The sequence below is a fragment of the Apodemus sylvaticus genome, chromosome 15, assembly GCF_947179515.1.
Source record: "Apodemus sylvaticus chromosome 15, mApoSyl1.1, whole genome shotgun sequence".
Taxonomy (NCBI): Eukaryota; Metazoa; Chordata; class Mammalia; order Rodentia; family Muridae; genus Apodemus; species Apodemus sylvaticus.
In genome coordinates, this window is record NC_067486.1 from 7,915,380 (window position 1) to 7,938,145 (window position 22,766).

General features: G+C 43.9%; 1 protein-coding gene across 7 annotated transcripts in view; it reads left to right on the top strand.

Moving 5' to 3' along the window:
- The first annotated feature begins 5,421 nt into the window (after positions 1 to 5,421).
- Scaf4 (SR-related CTD associated factor 4) overlaps positions 5,422 to 22,766 on the top strand; it is a 57,555-nt gene continuing 40,210 nt past the window's right edge. For all 7 annotated transcript variants that reach the window (XM_052158938.1, XM_052158940.1, XM_052158939.1 and 4 more), the window contains exon 1: positions 5,422 to 5,897. In XM_052158938.1, the coding sequence (XP_052014898.1) occupies positions 5,868 to 5,897 (30 nt within the window). In that variant the 5' untranslated portion in view covers positions 5,422 to 5,867. The remainder of the gene's footprint in view (positions 5,898 to 22,766) is intronic.

Sequence of the window (22,766 nt, forward strand, 5' to 3'; positions counted from 1 at the left end):
GTTAGCTAGCAACAGCCAGGTAGGCCTGGCTTGCTATAAAAGCGTCTGTTTGGCCTCTCTTCTCTCTTTCTGAGCCCTTTCGCCTTCTCCCCTTCCCCCTCCCCGCTCTTGTCTCCTTGGCCCGCTCCTCTCCCTCTCCCTCCTCTCCGCCTCCCCTTCTGTGTGTGTCCCTCTCTGCAGGCTCTCTCTCCCCGCTCCACTCCTTTCTCCATCCCCCTCCTCTGCCCGTAAATAAACTCTATTCCAAACACCTGCTGTGTGGCTGGTGCCTCCGGGGAAGGGGCCTCAGCGTGGCCCCGCCGACGTTCCTCCTCTCACTGCGCCATACTGAGCTCTACGAGACTTTTCCTTGGTTTTATAAAACACATCAGTTATCTTGTTAAAGTTCACTTTGAAGAAATCTTGGGCTACCTTTTGGGACGAGATTAATTTTTGAAACGTCATGGTTATTAGGCGACAGAAGAGAAGTAGACCGGCAAGAGTGCCTCAGGAGATAAGGTACCCGCTGTCAACCTGACGACCTGAGTTCCACACCTGAGACCAGCGCGGTGGAAGGAGAGAACCCGCTCCCCACCATTATCCCGTCTCAGGAGAATAAAGGTAATAAATACTGTCTTTATGGAAACTATGACCAAATTAAAGCTGAGTCATGGATTAGAAGAATTCCCTCATTCCTGTGTTGGTTACTGTTTTCAAGTCTCTCTCAAGTCCCGGAAAGGGAAGAAGGGTTGATTTGCCTTATGGTTTCAGAAAGCTTGGTGTACAGTTGTTCAGCCCCATCGCTGTGGGCCTATGGGGGTTCATCAGGACGGAGAGCCAAACTAGTCATTTCATGACAGTCGTGAAGCAAAGTGACAGGAAGGGCCAGGGCAAAATAGGGGCCTGAATACATTCTCTCAGTGGCCTACTTCCTCCTGCAAGACCGTGCTTCCTACAGCCTTCCACCAGCCCCCCAAATAGTGCCCCTGAGGGCTGCAGGGGTAACCCCGTGGGAGAGGACCTGTCCTACAGGAAGCCTTGGGTTCAACACACAGCACTGAGTAAAATGAGATCATAGAAGCACAGAGGGCAAAACAGTACCTCCAACTGGGGAGCAGGACTTCAACTGGTGCCTAGAAGGGACATTTCAAATCCAAACCAAAGCAACTTCTGGCCTCACTCCCCAATAACAGAGGAGTGGGAGCCAGAGACAGGAAACTGCTATTTCTAAATCTCGTTCATTGTGTGTCTCCTTCCAGTTCAGTGGTTTCTATTACTATCCCGACCTCTTATGTGTATTATCTCAAAGTTGGGGGAAGCTATAAGGCGCCTTGCCTTATCACGCTTTGTAAGGGTTGACACTTTAGCATCGTGAACTAAGTGTGGCTCAGAAGCGTGTAAAACATGCAGAGCTTGGGCAGGAGGCATAATTCAATTGACAGAGTGCTGCTCTTAGTAGGCTTGGATTTTCAAAAACAAACACAGCACTGTTAGAATTGTCAGGCAATACTAGCAGCACTGCCCGGCTAACTCTTAAAATTTCTCATGCAATGATAGTTGTTCTGTGGGTGACAGCTCTCACAGAAGCAAATGGATTTGGAAGATACAGAAGACATCAGGTGAGAGAGGAGACGACATGAAGTGATAGAGAATGGGTAAACCAGAAAATAAACCCGGGGACCTGTTGTGGTTTGGGTATAAAATGATGCAGTGAAGAAGATACTGTCCGGGGATGATGAGATGGCTCAGTGGTTAAGGGCACTGACGGCTTTTCAAATTCCAGCAACCACGTGGTGGCTCACAACCATCCGTAATGAGATCTGACACCCTCTTCTGGAGTGTCTGAAGACAGCTACAGTGTACTTACATATAATAATAAATAAATCAAAAAAAAAAAAAAAGAAGTTTCATAGAAGATACTGGCCAATGCTCTATTTGAACTCACTGGGAATCTGACTGTGGAAACAGGGTCTCCATTTCCATTTCAGACCTTAAAATGTCCTTCAAGTCCCCATCCAAGCATGGGCGGGACCCATAACTCTGCAAATACATTCCCCTCAACAGAGGCTGCTATTGCTTTTCCCATGATACAAAAAATGCCTGCAGTGGGAAAGAGAGCCCAGAAGTTCAGTTATGGGAAAGTCATTTAGAGAGAAAGCTTATCTGTCATTTCTTTTCTTTTAGACTTTGGCTAGTTATATACTTAATAAATTCACTCACTGGGTCTATACGGTTACTGTAGTTCATTCTCCAGATCACAGAACAAATGTTTCCCTCGTGTCTTCACTGTTTCTCAAAGGCTATGGACCACTTAGAGGTGGAGTCCCACTGGAGGAAGTGGATTGCCGAGTGAACCCTGCCCGACTTCCTACCCAGTCTCTCCTTCCTGCTCCATCAAGATGTGAGGGCGTGGGGGGTTCCAGCTGCACTCTTGCCACCACAGGCCATATTTCTGTGCCTTTCCCTACTTGAATGACCACAGCTTTTTAAGCCCTTTAAGCCAATGGCTTTCAACCTGTAAGTCTCAACCCCTTTGGGGAGGTCCAATGACCCTTTTCACAGGGGTCACCTAAAACCTTCAGAAAACAGTTTATATTATGATTCATAACAGTAGCAAAAATTAGTTATGAAGTAGCAACAAAAGTAATTTTATGGTTGAGGGTCAGCACACCCTGATTAACTGTATTAAAGGGTTTTAAAGAGTTGAAACCTCAGGAAGATTGAGGATCACTGCTCTAAGGCAAAATAAATCCTCACTTAAGTTGCTTCTTTTCAGCTGGGTAGTGGTTGATGAATGCCTTTAGTCTCCATGTTGGGAGGCAGAGACGGGCAGATCTTTTGAGTTTGAGGACAGCCTCGTCTACAGATCAAATTCCAGTACAGCCAGGACTAAACAGAGTCCCTGTTTGTTACAAAACAAATTGTTTCTTTCTTTTTTCTTTTCTTTCTTTTTTTTTTTTTTTTTGGTTTTTCCAGACAAGGTTTCTCTATGTAGCCTTGGCTATCCCAGAACTTACTCTGTAGACCAGGCTGGCCTGGAACTCAGAAATCTACCTGCCTGTGCCTCCCAAGTGCTGGGATTAAAGGCATGCGCCACCACTGCTCAGCAACAAAATGTTTCTTGTCAAGTATTTGGTCACAGCAACAAGAAATTAACTAAAATCACTTAAGGTGGTCCATGTGGGAAGAGGAGGCAGGAGGACCAGGCAACTACACATCAAGTAGATTCACGGAATAAACAAAAAGACTGGCAAGATGGCACTGTTCAATGTTATCCTGGGTTCAGTCCCTAAGAAGGAGGGACTTGCCTGGCGACTGTCCTCTAACTGCCATCATTCATGCATCATGTGGCCGGAATGTCTGTGCTCACACAATTTAATAAAAACAAAAAACAAAAAACCGACACCGGATCCAGCCCAGAATACAGCAAACCAGTGAGCGTGCTTCTCTCTCTTTACAAACCGTCTCCTCCTCATCCCAGTGTCTGTCCCCTTGCCCGCATGTCTTCCCAACTTGCCTGTCAACCTCTCTTTACCTGCTGTTGCCTTCCGTCCTGAGCATTGCTTGGGGTTTTGTCCTCAGCACGATGGCCAACGTGTAAGATAAGTTTCTGCATACTAAATGGACAGCCCCAGCACTTTCCAGTGATTTAATTTTTAATTGCTATGTAATAGTTAGACGTATTTACCAGGTACAGTGTGGAACAGAAAGTGTACTATACAATGAGTAATGGTTAACTCAGGGTAAGTGAGACCACCATTAAACCTGATTTTTATTATTTATTTTGGTCTTTTAAGCGAGGATTTTTCTGTTCTAGAATTTGCTCTGTAGACCAGGCTGGCTTTGATCTCTGAGATCCACTTGCCTCTACCCCCAGAACAATGGATTTGAAGTGTGTGCCACCACCAACTGTCTTATTACTTTGGTGTGTGTTGGATATATTCAGGATCCTCTCTAATGGTTACTTTGAAACTTACTGTTAGTTCTTGTTAACCACAGCTATCCTACGGAGAGGTATTTCCTGATCCATACCCTATTGGACTTGAATCTACAGTCCTGGATAGGGCTATTTACACTCTAGAAATTTGATTTTTTTGTTTGTTTTGTTTTTTGAGATAGAGTTTCTCTATGTAGTCCTGGAACTCACTCTGCAGAGCAGGCTGGCCTTGAACTTAGAAATCCGCCGGTCTCTGCCTCCCAAGTGTTGGGATTAAAGGCATTCGACACCACTCTCGTTCTGAAACACCTCTGTTCCTTGTCCGTTTGCCCTTTCAGCTCCTTTTAGCTGCTATTGATTCCCAGGTATCTATCTTCTCTCAGCTATTTTCCTGAAGTTGACCCATTTCGCAGAAGCCCTCACTTACTATGCCAGGAGCAGCTCAAAAGAGCCCCCAAAGATAACCATCTAGCCAGATGACCTTGGGCATGGTGGTTAACTCAACTAAGCTTAAGTGAGGTGAGGGCAGTGTTAATAGGCATTGACACTGAAGCTTGGCACAGAGATTAACCGTCACTCCCTCAAACTCGCTCCTTTCTGAAATTATTACCAACATGACTCAAACCCACCACTCATGTCCTTCCAGAAGTATTGAGCATCTTCCCTCAGGAACACCGTTCTATGTCCTTTCTCCACTGCCTGATACCTTCAGCCTCAGCATCTCCAGGGCCTGAAGCCATGCTGTACCTGACCCCACTTTCTTTCACTCTTCTGAGCGCATACGCAGGGTGCCAACGTGCTCGATGCTCTCTTAAGAGCAAAATCCTAACCCTGCTAAGACCTGGTCTCGGTAGGACCAGCTGCTTTCCCTAAGCAGGTTGTCCTCCATGAAGAGGTGATGGCACAGAGCGCAAGGTCCAGAGGGTCCCTCCTTTCTCTAATTCTTTTAGGCTGCTCTCCATTTTCTGCGGGAAGTAGCCGCGAACTTCCAGTCAGGCCCTCTTGCTTTTATATTCATGCTCGCATGAGCCTGCCCTCTCCACAAAAGTGAGGTTTCTGCTTCACAAAAACTTTCATTTTTCATACTCCCGTCAGACAGCGGTCGCAGCGTGCGGCAGGCGGTGGGAACTCAAGGAAAGTGAATGAGAACTGCTCTCCTGTCGAGATCGACACAACGTGGTTTGGGGAAATTAGCGGTAGGGGTTCCGGAGCCCAGTCCTCGGAGGCTGCTCAGGACTTCCACCAGGTCCGCACGCAAGAGCGCGTTGTTTGTCGCAGCAGCGGGGTGCAGTCCTGCCCGGGCACGACGGCACCACAATGCACCCCGGGAATTCTCAGTCCGCATCCTGAGCCCAGAGGACACTCTCCGCAGCCGCAACCGGCGGGAAAGCGCGCGACACCGCGCGGTCACACGCTAGTAGCTCTGCGCGCGACGGGGCGGGGCAGGGGCGGAGCGGAGCGCGAGCGGGGCGGAGCCGTGCGCAGGAAGCGCTTGGAGGCCCGAGCTGTCCCAGGGTGCTTCGCGCGGCGTGCACTCCGGTCGCTGCCGCCATCCTGCTGGCGAAAGAGAGGAGAGAGACAGAGAGGCCCGCCCGCTAGCCGGCCGGCCCAGTGTGGGCCAGTGCGTGAGGGCGCGGGGAGCCGTGTCAGCGCGACGCAGAGCGCAGCCGCCACCGCCAAACGGACATGTTGGAGCCCCGCGCTGCTGCCGCCTCCCATCCCTCCTCCAGCGCACGGGACTGAGCAGGGGCCCGCCGCCTCTGCCTGCGCTCGACCGGCCCAGCCTCGCCGCCTCGGCCGCAGCCCCTTCCTGCTCGGCCTCCGCCGCTCGTCGCCTCCCGTCCTCCTACCCCCCACGCCCTAGGGCCCTGCCGGCTCCCGGCCCTACTCAGCCGCGGCTCGAGGTCTATGTGACCGGCTGGCCCACAGCAGCCGCCGCCGCAACGCGAACATGGACGCCGTCAACGCCTTCAACCAGGAGGTGAGGAGTGCTTGGGGTTAGGTCTGCTGCGGGCCAGCCGGTCGCTTCCCCCGCTGCCCGAGGGCTTTCGAGCACCGAGTCGGGGCGGGGACGCTTCCTGCCCCGGGTTCCCGGGCAGCGGGCCTAGAGCCCGGGAGGGGTCGCGGCCACCGCCGGGGGCTGACCCCCGGCCCCTCCCCCGCCAGTGCCCCCCTTCGCCCCCTTCCGGCCTGTGCCGGCTCCGGCTTCTTCAACGTGGCCCTTATGCTCCCGGCCGGGTTCTCGGTTTTGCGGGGCCGGGATCCCGCCAGGGGCTGCAGCGGAGCGCGGGCGGACCGACTCAGGGGCGGGAGTTCCCGCGGGTCCTCGGGCCGGGGTTGCGGCCGTCTCAGCTCTCCTGTTGCTCAGGTCGCGGCGCGGCGGCCGCTGGACTCTGATCCCGGCTGGCGGAGAGTTAGAGAGGGTGTCTGCCCTCCCGCCTCCTGGATTGACACGCTCACAAATGAACACAGAAAGGAAGTTCCTTGGCCTTTCTACCTAGAACGAACCTATTTTTTGTACCTAAAAAGTTGAATGGGAGAGCACAGTGTACGCCTCATTTAGTCCGCTAGAAAGCTTGCTTGGGTCTCCACTTGCTCACCCTCGCACCGCCCTCTCGGGGTACTTAATCCTCAACTCCCTTCCTCAGGGACATTTACATGTGAAAACCTCCCCAAAACGGAACAAAGCTGCCTGCCGCCTTAAAGCTCTCTAGTTGTATCTCTGATCGTTCCAGGTGCTGCTTCTGGAGCATAAAGTCCATACCATCTTATTTATCTGAATGGATTTGGGAGGAGGAGACGACCATTGATGCTTTAAAACGCATTACAGACTGGAAGCTATTGTGGATTGAGTTGGATTATTTTTCTCGTATCGAATACTAGCATTGAAATAAACTAGCATCGAAGGAATCTGATGTCATAGTTTGACACGTGTTGATGTGGTGTCAGAACTTGCTCCATCTCACAGTGAGATTTCTGTGGGCTCAACTCGCAGTAGTATTAGGGTATTACTCCTCTTACAGCTGTTCGTAGCGCTGCAGTAGGGGACCCTCCAGTTGATCCTGCAGTTGAGAATATTTATTGCTCTACAGATTACCCCCTCAAAATACTTTTCCTCGGCTGATGAGTCCATGTCTTCCCAGACGGCAGTAGTTGCACCTGTTGATGGGAAGTTGACTAGAGATGATTTTCAAAGCAGTAAAATAATGTGGGTTCTCAGAACACATTGTCGGTGATAATGCACCAAGAACTCAAGTCCAACGTGGTAGAATTGCGTTCATAGCAGGTGTCTGGCAAATGGTTCTTGAGTAGATGGGAACTTACGCAAATGCTACAGTCTTAAGATTTCAGGCATACCTCTTGAGGTGAAAGCTAACCTGAAGGTTTAATGAACAAGGAGGATTTTTAATGTTTTTAAAGATCAGAAACATTCGCTTCTAATTTAAGGTATTGTGGAAGGTATCTAATGTTAACCATTTCACTTATTTAGGGTTTTTAGACTACTAAGGGAGTGGTCAACAGATTAAAGATTTAAGGCCACCAAACCTTTCAAGGATAATAAAGTTTGAAGCGTCTGGTTGAATGGATGAGGAAAAATAGCCTACAACTGTAGTCATTTGAATTGCTTTGAAAAATGAAACTTAGGATGTATAGGACTCTTTAAGAAGGGAAATAGCATTTTGCCCTTTACTGGTACCCTGAGCAGGTCTCTGTTGACTTCCCTTCTTCCATCCTAGAATATAACTTGAAGTTACATTTGCAGGTGAATGTTGCTGTTGCCAACTCTCTGCTAAGTTGCAAATTCAAACCTAAGGTCTTGTGCTCAGGCTTTCTTTATCCCCATTCAGAAAACATTACTGAGGGCTCAGGGCCTTGTAACATTGAATCTCCCAAATCTGCTCGTGGGTTAAAAATGGTGAGTTGTTCAGCTGTGTCCTTAACACTGGAAGGCTCTCTGTCACTTTGGGAGTCTAATAGAAAAAGAACAGTTTTTCCTCTGTGTTGTGGGTGCCCATGAGGTGTCTGAAAAAGTATCAGTTTTAAGATTTCTGAGGAGGTGGTTTGAAGGGGCATCAGGGCTGAGAAGTGGGTAGTAGTTTGGTTCTGGGAACTAGTGGATGGTAGTGTGTGGTGTGATGTTTCTTTCACATCTAAAATATTTGATTGTCATTTTTGGCTGTGGGTAACTAAACATTGAAGGTTTTAAGTAGTAAGATGGCAAGATTGTGTTCAGCTTGTGTTAGTGTCATGTGGGAGAGGCAGGTGTAGTTCAGGAGGGACATGAAAGGATGTGAGCCAAAGTAACTGTGGGACCTTGGTCCTGGCAGTTCCATAAACGGCCATGTCACTGTATTCTAGATGCCAAGATGGTGATGGTCATCATCAGTACAAGCCAATCTTCAAAATTACGATTGGTGGAGAAGAAAGTGTGTTTGGTTATGAAATAGGTTAAGTTGCTGTTGTGTGGAACAGTCACATGGGTATTTTTGGCAAGCAGTGTAGTATTTAAAGTTGGAAGTAGCCAAAAGAGGGACAGAGTCACTCTCAGATGGGTGCTGGTGCAAATTCCAGGGGGCAGGAGAGAGAGAGAATATGATTTGGCTTGTTGGGCACTTTAACAGATATGTATTCCTATAGCCTTGTACAGACATCTGGTTACATATGTCATACATAGGCAGATTTTCAAAGAAGTTAAATAACAATTCACCTAAGGGCACATTTCTTTTTTTTCTTTTTTTCTTTTTCTTTTTTGGTTTTTCGAGACAGGGTTTCTCTGTATAGCCCTGGCTGTCCTGGAACTCACTCCGAAGACCAGGCTGGCCTTGAACTCAGAAATCCGCCTGCCTTTGCTTCCCAAGTGCTAGGATTAAAGGCATGTGCTACCACTGCCCTGCACAAGGGCGCATTTCTAAATAATGGCAGAGCCAGGGTTTGAATGTCAATGTCTCTGCCTGGTTGGTAGGCTTTGTAGAGTACTGAGGGACTGGCCGGCAGGCTAAGACTTGAGACTCCTGAGCCTTTTCAGGGTAATAGAATTTGAAGTTTAGGGTTGAATGGATAAGGAAATAAGAGGTCAAGGGCACTCTTTGGTTGTTTGGTTTGGGGCAGTTAGAGGAAAAGGATGCCTCATGGGTGATGGGAAGCCAGCTAACTGTGCGCACGTACTGCTAAAGGAACGGTAGTCCGTGTCTTTATGCATGTTACACCATGGAGTTTTCCTCTTGGTAAGAGGGGGCACTGTCAGATGAGACTGGGCTTTGGGGAAGTATGGCTGCTCTTGCTGGAGACCCGACTACTCACACAGCAGTCTAGAGCTCCAGGTCCGGGGAATCTGATGCCCTTTTCTTGTGCACAGACATACATACAGACAACATCCAACATGAAATAAACTTTAAAGGAAAGAATTGAGCATATCCAGGGAAGGGATCTGAAGAGGCGAGGTTAAAGCAGCAGAGGATTGGGAGTAATGTCACTGAGGTCTGCTTGGTACAGAAGAAGAAAGGGGAAGTAAGTAAAGGCACTCTTTAGCTTGCTATTTGGATGCACTATTCTCTCAGAGACACTGATAATTTTTTTTTTTTTTTTTTTTTTTTGCTTTTTTGAGACAGGGTTTCTCTGAATAGCCGTGGCCGTCCTGGAACTCACTCTTTAGACCAGGCTGGCCTCAGACTCAGAAATCCCGCCTGCCTCTGCCTCCCAGAGTGCTGGGATTACAGGCGTGGCCACCAGGGCCCGGCTGACACTGATAATTCTTGAAGGTGGACTAAGGTATATCCTTGTCGGCTGATAATTTGTGCCCTGTTGTGTGGTTTTCCTTAGTGTGAAAGTTTAAATTTTTTGCTGAAGTTTATGGAATGGGCAAAAATTAGATTTTTTTTTTAGCTGGGTAATAGGTTGCCTTTAATCCCGGCACTTGGGAGGTAGAAAGTTATAGATTTTTTTTAACTCCTTTAATCATATTTTTAGGCTTTCAAAGAATATATCCTACCTTTCCCATTTATCTATAATTTAAAAATCTTGAAAGTATAAAAATATTGTAAAAACGTTTTTTTAAATGAAAATGAAGTTTTTTTTGTTTAAAAATAGCTTTTTGGTTTTGTCCTCACCTAAGCTGTTGCTTCCAGCAGAGACAACCAGGTGGTAAATTGAGGCCTATGAACAATAAAGACAGAGTCTGTGTTTGTACATACGTCACTTATTGTACACATTAAACATGCTTAAATTCTACAAAGAATCCATTTTTGCTGATAAACTGCAGTGAACTTTGTCAAATGTATTCCTGTGCATATCCGCTGAGCTGACAGTTGTACTCACGTTGCACTTTGACTCCTTTACATTAACAATGTTAAAGGCAACAGCAAACTGTATTTATATATGTATTAGAAGTTTAAACTCAAAATATTTTCCCGGGGTGGTGGTGGTGGTGGTGGTAGTGATGATGAGAACTTCCATACATACAGTAACAGCCACTGGAAAGCACTGTTGTGCTTGTGAGAAATGAAAACAGAGAGGAAGCGTCTAGAGTCTTGACATGAATACAGTACTGACCACCAAAGAGGCTTTCTGAAAGTGCTAGCACTGGGGTGTGGCATGCATACAGCGCTGCTTTGTAGTGATGGGGGGGAGAGAAAAATGAGTAGTTTAAGACTCAGTTTATCTTTAAAGTCAGACAAATTAAGCTGTGACTACTTGGTTATGAGCTGATATTCTACGGCCACTCTTGACTAAGCACTTACCCTGAAAGGAGAAGTCTATCAGCTGGGAGCTTGCTGTCCCTGTTTACACTATAATTGCCTTTGGTTACTAGACACAATTGTTTGATGGAATTTAGATCTCTGATGAGACTTTTTCTGTTTTTAATCTGCAGTGTTAATACTTTTTAAATCAACCTTTATTGAGAGATCTGAATGGGAAAAGGGTTCAGAATGCTCTTATTTTGTAAAAGGGACATACTAATCTGTTCGCAGTTTTTTCACTCCATTTGCCTATGCAATGCTGTTATTCCAGGAAAGTTTGGATTCTGTTAGTTACAGTTTTCTTCTATTCCCAACTCTGTGATCTGTCAGTGTTTGAAATCTCTTTACACAATAATAATGGAAGGAAATCAGGCTCTTCAGAGCATTCCAACAGCAAATATCCCTGATGTTCTTGATAAAAATGTATTCCTCTAACATTTTTGTCAAGTATGTAGCTCCAGAAAAAGTTATCTATATAAATAATAAATTGATTTAAAGGGGCTGGAGAGATGGCTCAGTGGTTAAGAGCATTGACTGCTCTTCCAGAGGTCCTGAGTTTAAGTCCCAGTAACCACATGGTGGCTCACAACCATCTGTAATGGGATCTGATGCACTCTTCTGCTATGTGTGAAGACAACTACAGTGTACTTGTGTAAATAAAATAAATCTTTTTGGGGGGGTGGGATTTGGTTTTTTCGAGACAGGGCTTCTCTGTATAGCCCTGACTGTCCTGGAACTCGCTCTGTAGACCAGGTTGACCTTGAAGTCAAGAAATCCGCCTGCCTCTGCCTCCCAGAGTGCTGGGATTAAATAAATCTCTTAAAAAATCAATTTAAAGATAAATTTGTGTACTAGAAAGGTTTAATTTCTACATATGGTTAAACAGAATTGGGGATAATCTATACTTTTTTTTTTTAGAAGGATGACAAAATGGTGGTTTTCTTTGTTTAAAGCCAGAAATTAAGTTGTAGGTTTTTGGCCATGGGATAGAAGAAGACACAGTTTAAGCATTTCAAGTCACATTGGATGTCTGTATACATTGAAATCACCCTTTAAGTTACCTTGATAACACAATATTACATACCTGACTGTGACTGCTGGGTTCCACATTCGTGTGCCTTGTTGGTTAAGTCCCTGACTTTATAGTTAAAGCTCTTTCCTGATGTGTGTGTAAATAGACACCTTGCCATGGAGCTATGTTAGAAAATCTGAAAACCAGGTGAAATTCTGGAAAACAGTTAAGAATTAGAAACTAGGTTTGTTTGTCTGTTTTCCTTTGGTTGTTTTATCAGAGGTAAGTGGACAGCAGACTCACTAAAGATGGGCATCCATCCAGTTACCTCTCAAAAGTTCTCAGTTGTGTTTGGGTAATTGGAATGCCTAGTGTAAACCCACGTGATTAGTAATCCCCCACTGGTGCAGACTCTAGAGGGGAGGAATAGTTGACAGTGCAGGGTTTTCTTTACAAACACCCATTTTCACAAAATTACTTTCAGACAATATCAATAATTAGGTTTTAGAAGTCCAGAAAAGAAATTTGAACTGTATACATAATACATAGAATCATACCGATTGCAAATAAGTATCACAGCAGAAAAGTGTAGTTAGTACCTAATAAAACTTTCTTTTTTAAAGATATATTTATTTATTATATATAAGTGCACTGTAGCTGTCTTCAGACACTCCAGAAAAGGGCATCAGATCTCATTACAGATGATATAAGCCACCATGTGGTTGCTGGGATTTGAACTCAGTATAGTTGGTGCTTTTAACTGCTGAGCTATCTCTCCAGCCCACAAAACTTCTTTTAAAACTGTATTAATCTGTATTAAAACTGTATTAAGAGCAGTCAGTGCTCTTAATTGCTGAGCCATCTCTCCAGCCTGTAAATTCTTGTTTTGTCAATGGCTACTAAACTTGATCTTCACAATTTTGTTCCCTAGACAGTTAAATGACTAGATACCCTTAATTGAAGAAAAAAGAATGTTCTTTTAATTACAAAGTTGTACGTGAGGCAGTAAGTTTATAGGCAGGAAGTCCCTGGGAGTCTGGTGGGAACTCATAAAAAGCCTGGTTGACAGTAAGATTGAGAACTCCTAATACCATCTATGTGAACAGCATTGATTTTAGTGTCAGTTATCATCTTGATCAAAAGTTACCCTGCAGAGGTAAGTGAAAGTAAGCGAGTCTGACCCTCTGAGTTCAGTTCCTGGAACCTCAATAAAGGTGAAAGGAGTGAAACCATCTGGCCTCCACATACATTCCCACCCACCACAGACATCTATCTTAATACAGTGATGCTTTTTATCCAAAAGCCAATGCCCGATTCTTACCTGTTTATACCACTATAAACTTCCATATGAATTCCCAAAACTATTTGTCATTTAGTAATGACATTCTGCATAATTTTTGTTCATGAGGCTTCAGGGTTTTGTTTTTGTTTTTTTAAGATTTATTTATTTAATGTATGTGAGTACACTGTGCTGTCTTTAGAGACACCAGAAGAAGGCATTGGATCCCATTACAGATGGTTGTGAGCCACCATGTGGTTGCTGGGAATTGAAATTGACCTCTGGAAGAACAGTCAGTGCTCTTAACCACTGAGCCATCTCTCCAGCCCGAGGCTTCAGTTTTAAAGTTTCATATTCACTATATATTTGTTTGAAGCTGACTCTAGCTCTTTGCAAATATATTAGAAACATAATCTCAGCAAGGAGGAGGCTTGATATAATCAGCAGAGTTGAGTATCTTGATGAAGCACAGGAATATACACACATGAGACTGGAGACACCGGACCCAAAGACATCTCAGTTTCATAATTTTGTACTGTGAATATTTGGAACTGACAATCTGAGGTGGGGAAATGGGTGTTTCCTGATGTTGTGGCAATGGAATGTTGGTTAGTCTCAGCAGGAGCCACTGCACTCCTCTTCAGGACTTGAGTCCTAACAAGATACTAGGATGAAGGGGAGGTTTTATACTAGTATGAAGGGGATGAAGGGGATGGTATTTATATTACAAATGCTTAATAGTAAGTAAAGAATAAACAGAAAATGTCGTATTTTTAGACTGGATCTAATATATTATATTCCCTTACTATTCTACTGATGTTGCCTTTCTATAAGCTAATGTGTTAGATCAGGAGTTGACCAACTTTGTAGTATGTCATCTTCCTCTGAAAGATCTCCAGTGTTTTCATGTACTTAATAATGAGATTTCTATTTTGTCCTTTCCCTGTTCTTGGTTAGCATTATTTTTTTAAAAGATTTATTCATTCATTCATTCATTCATTCATTCATTCATTCATTCATTTATAAGTACACTGTAGCTGTCTTCACACCAGAAGAAGGCATCAGATTCCATTACAGATGGTTGTGAGCCACCATGTGGTTGCTGGGAATTGAACTCAGGACCTCTGGAAGAGCAGTCAATGCTCTTATCCTCTGAGCCATCTCTCCAGCCCTAGCATTAATTTTTAACTGAAGCAATAAAACCTGACCTACATAAGGTATAACTACATAATTATTTTAATGTATCTAAGTTTTTAATAGGTTTTATTTTATTTGGAGGAGCATTTTGCCTACATGTATGTCTGTGTACAAGGTGCACACTGCCAGAAAGGGGGTGATAGATTTCTGAGAATTGTGGTTATGGGTGGTTGTAAAGCCACCATGAGCCGGGCGGTGGTGGCGCACGCCTGTAATCCCAGCACTCTGGGAGGCAGAGGCAGGTGGATTTCTGAGTTGGAGGCCAGCCTGGTCTACAGAGTGAGTTCCAGGACAGCCAGGGCTACACAGAGAAACTCTGTCTCGAAAAAAACAAATCCAAAAACCAAAAAAAAAAAAAAAAAAAAAAAAAAAAAGCCACCATGTGGGTATAGGAAACTGAACCTGATCCGCTGCAAGAGCAGCAGGTGCTCCACTGAGCCTTGTAACTCTTTACGTAACATGGTATCCCTTAAAAATTAATGCCTAGGCTGAGGATGTGGTTCATTTTGGTAGTGTTTGTTGTGTGAGCATAAGTACCTGATTGCGGATCCCAGCACCTACTTAAAATTCTGGGTTTGGCAATATGTGCCTATAACTCTAGCTCTGGGGAGACAGAGGCATGAGGATTTCTGGACAGCTAGCCTTGCTGAATGGGTGAGTTCCACAAGTTTCTCTGTATAGCCCAGGCTGGCCTCCAACTCACGAAGATCTGCCTGTCTCTGCCTCCTGAGTGCTGGGATTAAGTACCACCACACACTTTTTAAAAGGTGTGTGTGTCACCTAATTCCTAAGAGTTGCCAAACGTAATTAAGTCCACCAAAGAAAGGATAGCTAAGCAGTGGAGATTGTTGATACATGCCAGTTTCTTTTTTTTCCTCTTTCTTGGGAACAGGGTCTTACTTTGTAATTCTGACTAGCAGGTAACACTGTAGCCCAGACTACTTCTGAATGTGCAGCAATGCCTGGCTCTGCCAAGTGTTGGCATTACAGGTATGTGCCACTATGGTGGCTGTCCAAATTTATATAAAGGCCCTTCACTGTTGTTCAGTATTCTTTTTTTTTTTCTTTTCTTTCTTTCTTTTTTTTCCTTTTTCTTTCTTTCTTTTTTTTTTTATTTGATTTGGGCTTTTCGAGACAGGGTTTCTCTGTATAGTCCTGGCTGTCCTGGAACTCACTCTGTAGACCAGACTGTCCTCCTCCTGCCTCTGCCTCCCAAGTGCTAGGATTACAGGCATGCACCACCACCACCACCACCACCACCACCACCACCACCACCACCACCACCACCACCGCCGCCGCTGCCACCCGGCTCTTTTTTTTTTTTTCTTCTTCTTTTTGGATTTGGGTTTTTCAAGACAGGGTTTCTCTGTATAGCCCTGGCTTCAGTATTCTAAAAACCAGTAAATTGTACAGTTTTAGAGTATAGTTTTATTATATTAAAAAACCTTTTTAAAGCTCAAATGTTACACTATGACATACCATTTTACTATTTTTCTCTTGATCTGTTTTTTTGTCAGATTGAAAACAGTATCTGTTAACCAACTACATGGCTTTGTAAATTATTGTGTTGAGCTTGAGCAGGACAGTGCAGCAAACACCTTTAATGCCAGCATTTGGCCAGCAGAGGCAGGGGGAGAAACAGGAAGAGTTCTTGATTTTGAAGTCAAACCAGGTCTACAGAGTGAATGACAGCCAAGACTGCAGAGAAACCTTGTTTTGAAAAACTAAAGAAAACATTTTGTTGATTTCTAAATTTTATTCAAAAGGTTTATTCATTTTTGACATGATATTTTAAGACGTTATCTAGAAGAGACACTTCAAGGAAAACCCAGAGGGAGTAGAAATTCTGTTTGCTCATTGATAACAACCAGGTGCTATGGACAATGTTATGTATATGTCTAAATGCTAAAACTTTTTCTAATTATTTTCCAATAAAATGATTTAATATTCTTGAACCAAGCTCTTTTTTTCTTTGTTGATGTCTAGGAGGAAATATTGAAAAAGATTGTTCACAGGTGATTTCAAGGTGATGCTAATGTTGAAGTTCACTAGTGAAGGAAGCATAATGGTAAAGCTGGTGTTGAAGCCTGCTCTGCCTCAGTGAGACAGCGCGTGGGTTGTCTAGAGTATCACTATGTGTGATGGCTGTGTGTGACACCACAGTGAGCCTGTGGAGGTCAGGGTAACCATGTGCAGTTAGTGCTACCTTTGCATGGGGCCTTGGGGTTGAACACAAGTCATTAGGCTTGGTGACAAGCACCTCTATCCACTTAACTGTCCTGCCAGCACGAATGTTTCTTAGACTCACCTGGCACATTTCTTGAGCAAATGAAAAGGAGTTTTGGTTTGACTGCAGTTCTGTGAACCAAAAATGGAGGTAAGGAATGGAAAAGACTGGTGTTGGAAACAGGAGTTGAATGGTTTAAAAACAAAACAAACAAACAAACAAACAAACAAAACAAATGGTGAGAGAAATACCACTTGGTTCCGAAGTGAAAAAGTTGAATGCTGGAAAGACTTTTGGGAATTGTAGGCAAGGTTCTCAAATGAAACATAAGTTGGGGTATATTTTAGGACAGATCATTAGAAACTACTTTGAACATTTCTTCTATATACAGTAAATGGTAACAGAATTTGGACTTAGTAATGAAATTAGAGAGTAGAAATAAAGCAAATGAATATTGCTTATTACATTACTATGCTGCTTTTGTCATGCAGAAATACATGCTGTTAAACTAAAATGATTTTATGTTTAATATCAACAAATTTTTACATGTGTTTATTTTGTAAAATGTTTCTGCAAACCTATTTAATTGCTTTTTCATATATTTGTTTTCCTTTGATAATTTTGTCATGTGTATTTCAGTTTTAGTGTCTCTTGAAAGGAGGCACGTTCGGCTGTGCTCCTGTGGGGGTGAAAGAACTTGCAGGAGTCTTCAGTCTCGGGCATCAGATTCCAGTCTCAGGTTTAGCAAGCATATTCCTGGGGAACAGTCTCTTGCGGTCCCTTCCTGTTTGCACCTGCTCTTGCTAGCTGTCTACACAGGCTTTCTACTTTCAGGAGCTCAGCACAGTCGTACTTGTAGTGTGCTTGGCCTTCCCCAGTCTGTTTCCCCCAACATTAGAAGATGTTTCCTTCAACGTTGTTTTGGTAAATAACATATTATTTTTATGTTTTTATTTTTATTTTTGTTTTATGTATGTGAGTACACTGTAACTGTCTTCAGACACACCAGAAGAGGGCACCAGATCCCATTATAGATGGTCACCATGGACTCAGGACCTCTGGAAGAGCAGCCAGTGCTCTTAACTGATGAGCCAACTCTCCAGCCTGATAAATAACATATTAAAGACCTAAAATGAAATGCTATGTCAGAAGGCACTATAAGTTATCCCTGACCTATTTTAGCAATAAGTTTTTTGGAATTTAGGCTATAATTAGCTGGATAAGCATTTTTTCCCCAGAAATGACGTTCTCTTTTGTTGAGAAATTTATGAGTACTTTTATGTTATTCAACATCACAGTTGTGTTGGCTTTAGCTTTTGATTTTTGTAAAAACTTGTGCATCCAGGACACTGAGTCAAAACACAAGAGTGGAGTGGAATACCTTTGAAACCTGCATCTTACTGTGGACTTTGGCACCTTCTATCACTGTGGGTGCTTGTATGACTCTTAGAAGCATTCTCCCCTTTTTTTGTACCACATGAGGACAGCTTTCAGGAATCAGTTCTCTCCTCCGTACGGATCTGAGAGCCAGTTCGGTCTTGATGGCACATACCTTTGCTGTCCCACTGTCTAATCTTGGGTTTTTCTTTGTTTCCTTAAACTGTGTAATTATACAGGAATAATAAGACTTAAAGGAAAAATGCTTTGTCATCTTAGATTTTATATAGTATTAGCAAAGAAGAGAATGGTAGGCATACTTATAATCCACTGGGAAGTAAATTTGAGAAAAACAACCCCCCACCCCCACCCCGCGCGCGCGCGCGCGCGCGCACACACACACACAGGTTTTCTCTCTGTAGCCCTGGCTGTCCGGGAACTCACTCTGTAGATCAGGCTGGTCTCAACTCAGAAATCTGCCTGCATCTGCCTCCCAAGTGCTGGAATTAAAGGCGTGCACCACCACTGCCCAGACTCAAAACAATTTTCAAGTTTAAGAAAAAGAAAGGTTGGGCTAAGTACCATTTGAAAGAAACTAAGAAAGGAAAAGGTACTTAAGAAATTTAAGAATTTTTTTAAAAAAAATGTTTAAGGTGCTGGAGAGATGGCCCTGTAGCACTGGGAGAGCAGAGACAGGTGGCTGGCCAGTCTGGCCAAATAATGACCTTCTAATGCAGTGAGAGACATTGTCTCAAACAAGGTGGAGAACGGTGGAGACCACCTGACTTTGACCTCTGGCCTCATACATACACAATACGTACCATACATTCCTTTCTTTAAAAAATTAAGACTGGGACTAGAAAGGCAGCTTGGTGGTTAAGAGTACTTGTTCTTGCAAAGGACCTGAGTTAAGAGTCCTAGCACCTACGATGGTGTGGTTCCCCGATGTCTGTAACTGGTTCTAGAGTGCACATTACAGGCAGAATGACACTCACAGAAACTGTCTTAAAAACTAAGACCACTTTGTAATTCCTAATTATTTTAATTTCCTTAATAGCTTAATTTCAAGATTAAGACATTCTAGAAGTTGTAGAGTCTATATCAGTTCACTTTTATCTCTTCTGGTTCTGTTTCTCTTAGGAATATCTAGTCTGCTAGTTACCAATAGACAGAATATGTTTACTGGCAGTTTATAACAAAAACAAAATGTTTTGTCAAGTGAAGACTGTATAACAATGCTCTTCCCCTTTTTTATTCAACTTTATTCTGAATCTATTTAGAAAAATAGGGTCAGATAAGGGTATTAAGGCGTTTTAATAAAAAATATTAAGACTCAGTTGAGGTCGTCGTACATGTTAGTTGTTACCCTGCCTTCCCCTTTCTTATTCAAAACCTCCAAATGACTTAGTCAAGGCATACAAAGTGAGTTTATGAGGTGAAATGAAAGTTAGTTTGATTTCCGAACTACCTAAATAGATTGGAAAGATTATTAAAACTATAGCGGTATAGTTTTGTTAGAGATGCTGGAAAACAGTTGGGGTTTAAGTTGATTGCAGATTTTAACAAAGTGAATAAGCACTGTTTTATTTAAAGTGATAAATACCCCTCTCCTGTATGTATAGGTACCAATAGTGTGGTTTCCTTGAACCTGGGACTGTGTTCTTATATACCAAAAAATTAAGGGTATTCTCAGATGATTCATGGAGACCTGAAGTATCTGAGAAGGCCATGTATACAAGGGTCCTTTATCCAAGAATGGGAGGCAGTGATGAAGGCATTCCAAGCGGAGGTCAGAGGGGAGAATGCACTGCTCATGCGGTGGGGTGGGCGGCGAGGGTATAAGATGGATCACTTAAAGCCTTTTTTAGGGTACATTATAACCTTTTATTGTACCAGTAGAAAAGTAGTCAAGCTAATTCACTCTTTTTTGTTTTGTTTTGTTTTGTTTTGTTTTTGAAACAGGGTTTTCTGTGTAGCCCTGATTGTCCTGGAACTCACTCTGTAGACCAGGCTGACCTCAAACTCAGAAATCCCCCTGCCTCTGCCTCCCAAGTGCTGGGATTAAAGGCTTGCGCCACCACCACCCGGCTAATTCACTCTTGAAGTATACTAGAGAATACATCTGAACTCTGGAATTTTAGGATGTCACACTTACAAACTAACTTGGGATAGTTACATCTAGAAATCATTTGGCATTAGAGTAATTAAGGTAGCAAGGCATGCTACTCAACTTCACATATTCTGTTATTTGAGAGTGATCCCTGCTCTGCCTCAGGCTAAATTGTGTGGCAGTACAGACAGGGAAGCTGTAACTTTTGTGACTGACTAGCAGTTACTCGTTTTGATTTCTTTTGAATGCAGCACTGGAGAGGCTTTACATTGGTACAGAAGTGAAGAGCAGTTCGCTATGCAAGCTTGAGGACCTGACCCCAGCATCCCTGTAAAAAAGCTGATGGGGTGGCGTGCGCATGCTGGTGACCCCGTTGCTGTTCTGAGTGGAGACCGGCGTGTGGCTGGAGCTTAGCTAGCTGCAGGGTCACTGGGAGACCCTGGGAGTGTTAGGGAGTGGTAGAAGAGTGTTCTCTGACCTTGTGCTCTGGCCACACACACCGTAGTGCTCAGAGCATTTTATTGTTCATTCACTGGGGAAGGGGGCATGTATTAGGCTGAGATATGTGTATTGCCGTATTTAATTTAAAAAACCTTGTGGACCAAGATAAGAACTATTAGTGTGGGTTTTGTTTGTGGTTTGGAAAGGTTATCTCGAATTATTGACATGTCTGAATGATGAGAGTCATGGATAGAATCACAACCATGATGTTTATGCAAGTGTGCTGGTAGATGAGACCTAATCAGACATGACCGCAATACAAGGAAGCTAATGCCTTTACCAAGAAGGCAGGTTAGTAAGATGTAGGCTTGGCCCCTCTCCTCTTCTCTCCTTGTAGTCTGTTTCTGTTACCCTCTGCCTTTGTCATGAGATGCTCTTTCCAGATAGGTACACCTTTCCAGCCTATAGAACTATAAGATATTTCCTCCAGCATTTGGGAGACTGCAGTATGAGAATTGCCTTCAGTTTGAATAAGACCCCCATTTAAAAACAAAAGTTCCTTAAGAATTACATAGTGGCCAGGCAGTGGTGGCGCATGCCTTTAATTCCAGCATGTGGGAAGCAGAAGCAGGCGGATTTCTCAGTTTGAGGCCAGCCTGGTCTACAGAGTGAGTTCCAGGACAGCCAGGGCTACACAGAGAAACCCTGTCTTGGAGGTGGGGGGAGTGGAGAAAAGAAAAGCAAGGGGTAGATCTGATTTCAGAAGTGAGAAAAATAAATGCAAAAATGGAGAGGGAGGAGGGCAGGGGAACATCTAGTCTCAGCCAACACACCTCAAGGAGAAAGCAAAACAAAACACCAACAACGTAAACACAAAAGTATGAAAACCATAAAACTGTTATTCCAACACTGTCTAACATGAAAACCATACCAGACACTGAGGTACTGAGTCAGAGAACTGGTTTTAAATCAGGTCAGTTGGCCTTGCCAAGCTGCAGTAAGTACTCAGAGCCTACAGAGGCGTGCTGCTCGCTACCTACCGTGTATACACATCCTGATGAAGCAATTCTTTGGTGCAGGTCCACCCCGCCATGACAGCCTGCACTTGTACCCATTTGTCAATGGGAAACACATCCTAGAGCAGCATGGTGAGCCGCGTACTCCTCTTGCAGCAGGCTCTGGCTCGTTGGGCACTGCATGCATTGGGAAAAGCCAGTTCACAGCACCAGTCTGAGTTAGGCCCTGTGCTCTGTAAGTGGGGGACAATTGTAAGAAAGCCTGTACTCCACATTGTCCTCCTGGTGCTGGCTTGAGAGGCAAAGTGCTTTAAACACAGAGAGCCACTGCTCATGGCCATCCCTTCCTTTCAGTAAAAAGACTTAAGAAAAGGAGCAAGTATGGTGGCTCTTTTGGAATTCATTCAGTTTTGAGGGACTTAAAGCAAAAGAACACTACTAACTGCACAACGTTGGCAAATGCCTTAGTTTTGTGAAACCATACAGAATACTACACACTAGGCAATTAAAAAAAAAACAGTATGTGGGACCACTACGTAATTTTTGTTTGGTTGGTTTTTTTGTTTGTTTGTTTGTTTGTTTGTTTGTTTGTTTGTTTTTCGAAGCAGGGTTCCTCTGTGTATCCCTGGCTGTCCTGGAACTCACTCTGTAGACCAGGCTGGCCTTGAACTCAGAATTCTGCCTGCCTCTGCCTCCCAAGTGCTGGGATTACAAGCGTGCGCCACCACTGCCCGGCTTCACTTTTCTATTCTTTAACCACAATCTTATGATTTACAGCTAGATTCAGGTGTTTAAGTGCTATTTGCCTACAAGCAAAACTACAGTTTTATGGAAGAGTATAGTTGACACGTTGCTATCAGCAAATCACTAGTGTTGGATTAAAAATATGGGGTGAGAGATGGCTCAGTAGCTAAGAACACTGAGTTTTCCAGAGGTCCTGAGTTCAGTTCCCAGCAACCACATGGTGACTCACAACCATCTGTAATGGGATCTTGATGCCCTCTTCTGGGGTGTCTGAAGACAGCTACAGTATACTCATATAAATAAAACAATGTTAAAAAATGTTGGGGTGAAAATATAGACAGTTCCAAGGGGTCACTTGAGGTCACTGTGCTGAGCAGTCCTTGGGGCTCCGTGAGCAACTTCACTCCTCATGCTCCCCTGAGATCAGAGGCCTTGTGCCCACCAGCACTTGCTTGAAAATTGTTTCTCATCTCTCATTTGTATACCTTGTAGTACAGTCTTTTTTTTTCTTGTCATATTCCCTAAGCAATATATCAGAGCACTTATTTTTACATAGTCCTTGATACTTATTGGATTTTATAAGTAGTCTAGAGATGGTTGAAAATGTGCACATTCTATACTGCTTTAGTGAGGAGGCAGTGCCACAGGGCAAGTGTATTTCACAGTTTTTTAGTTGTGACTTGTATCTGTAGCTGGGAAGCACTGCTTAG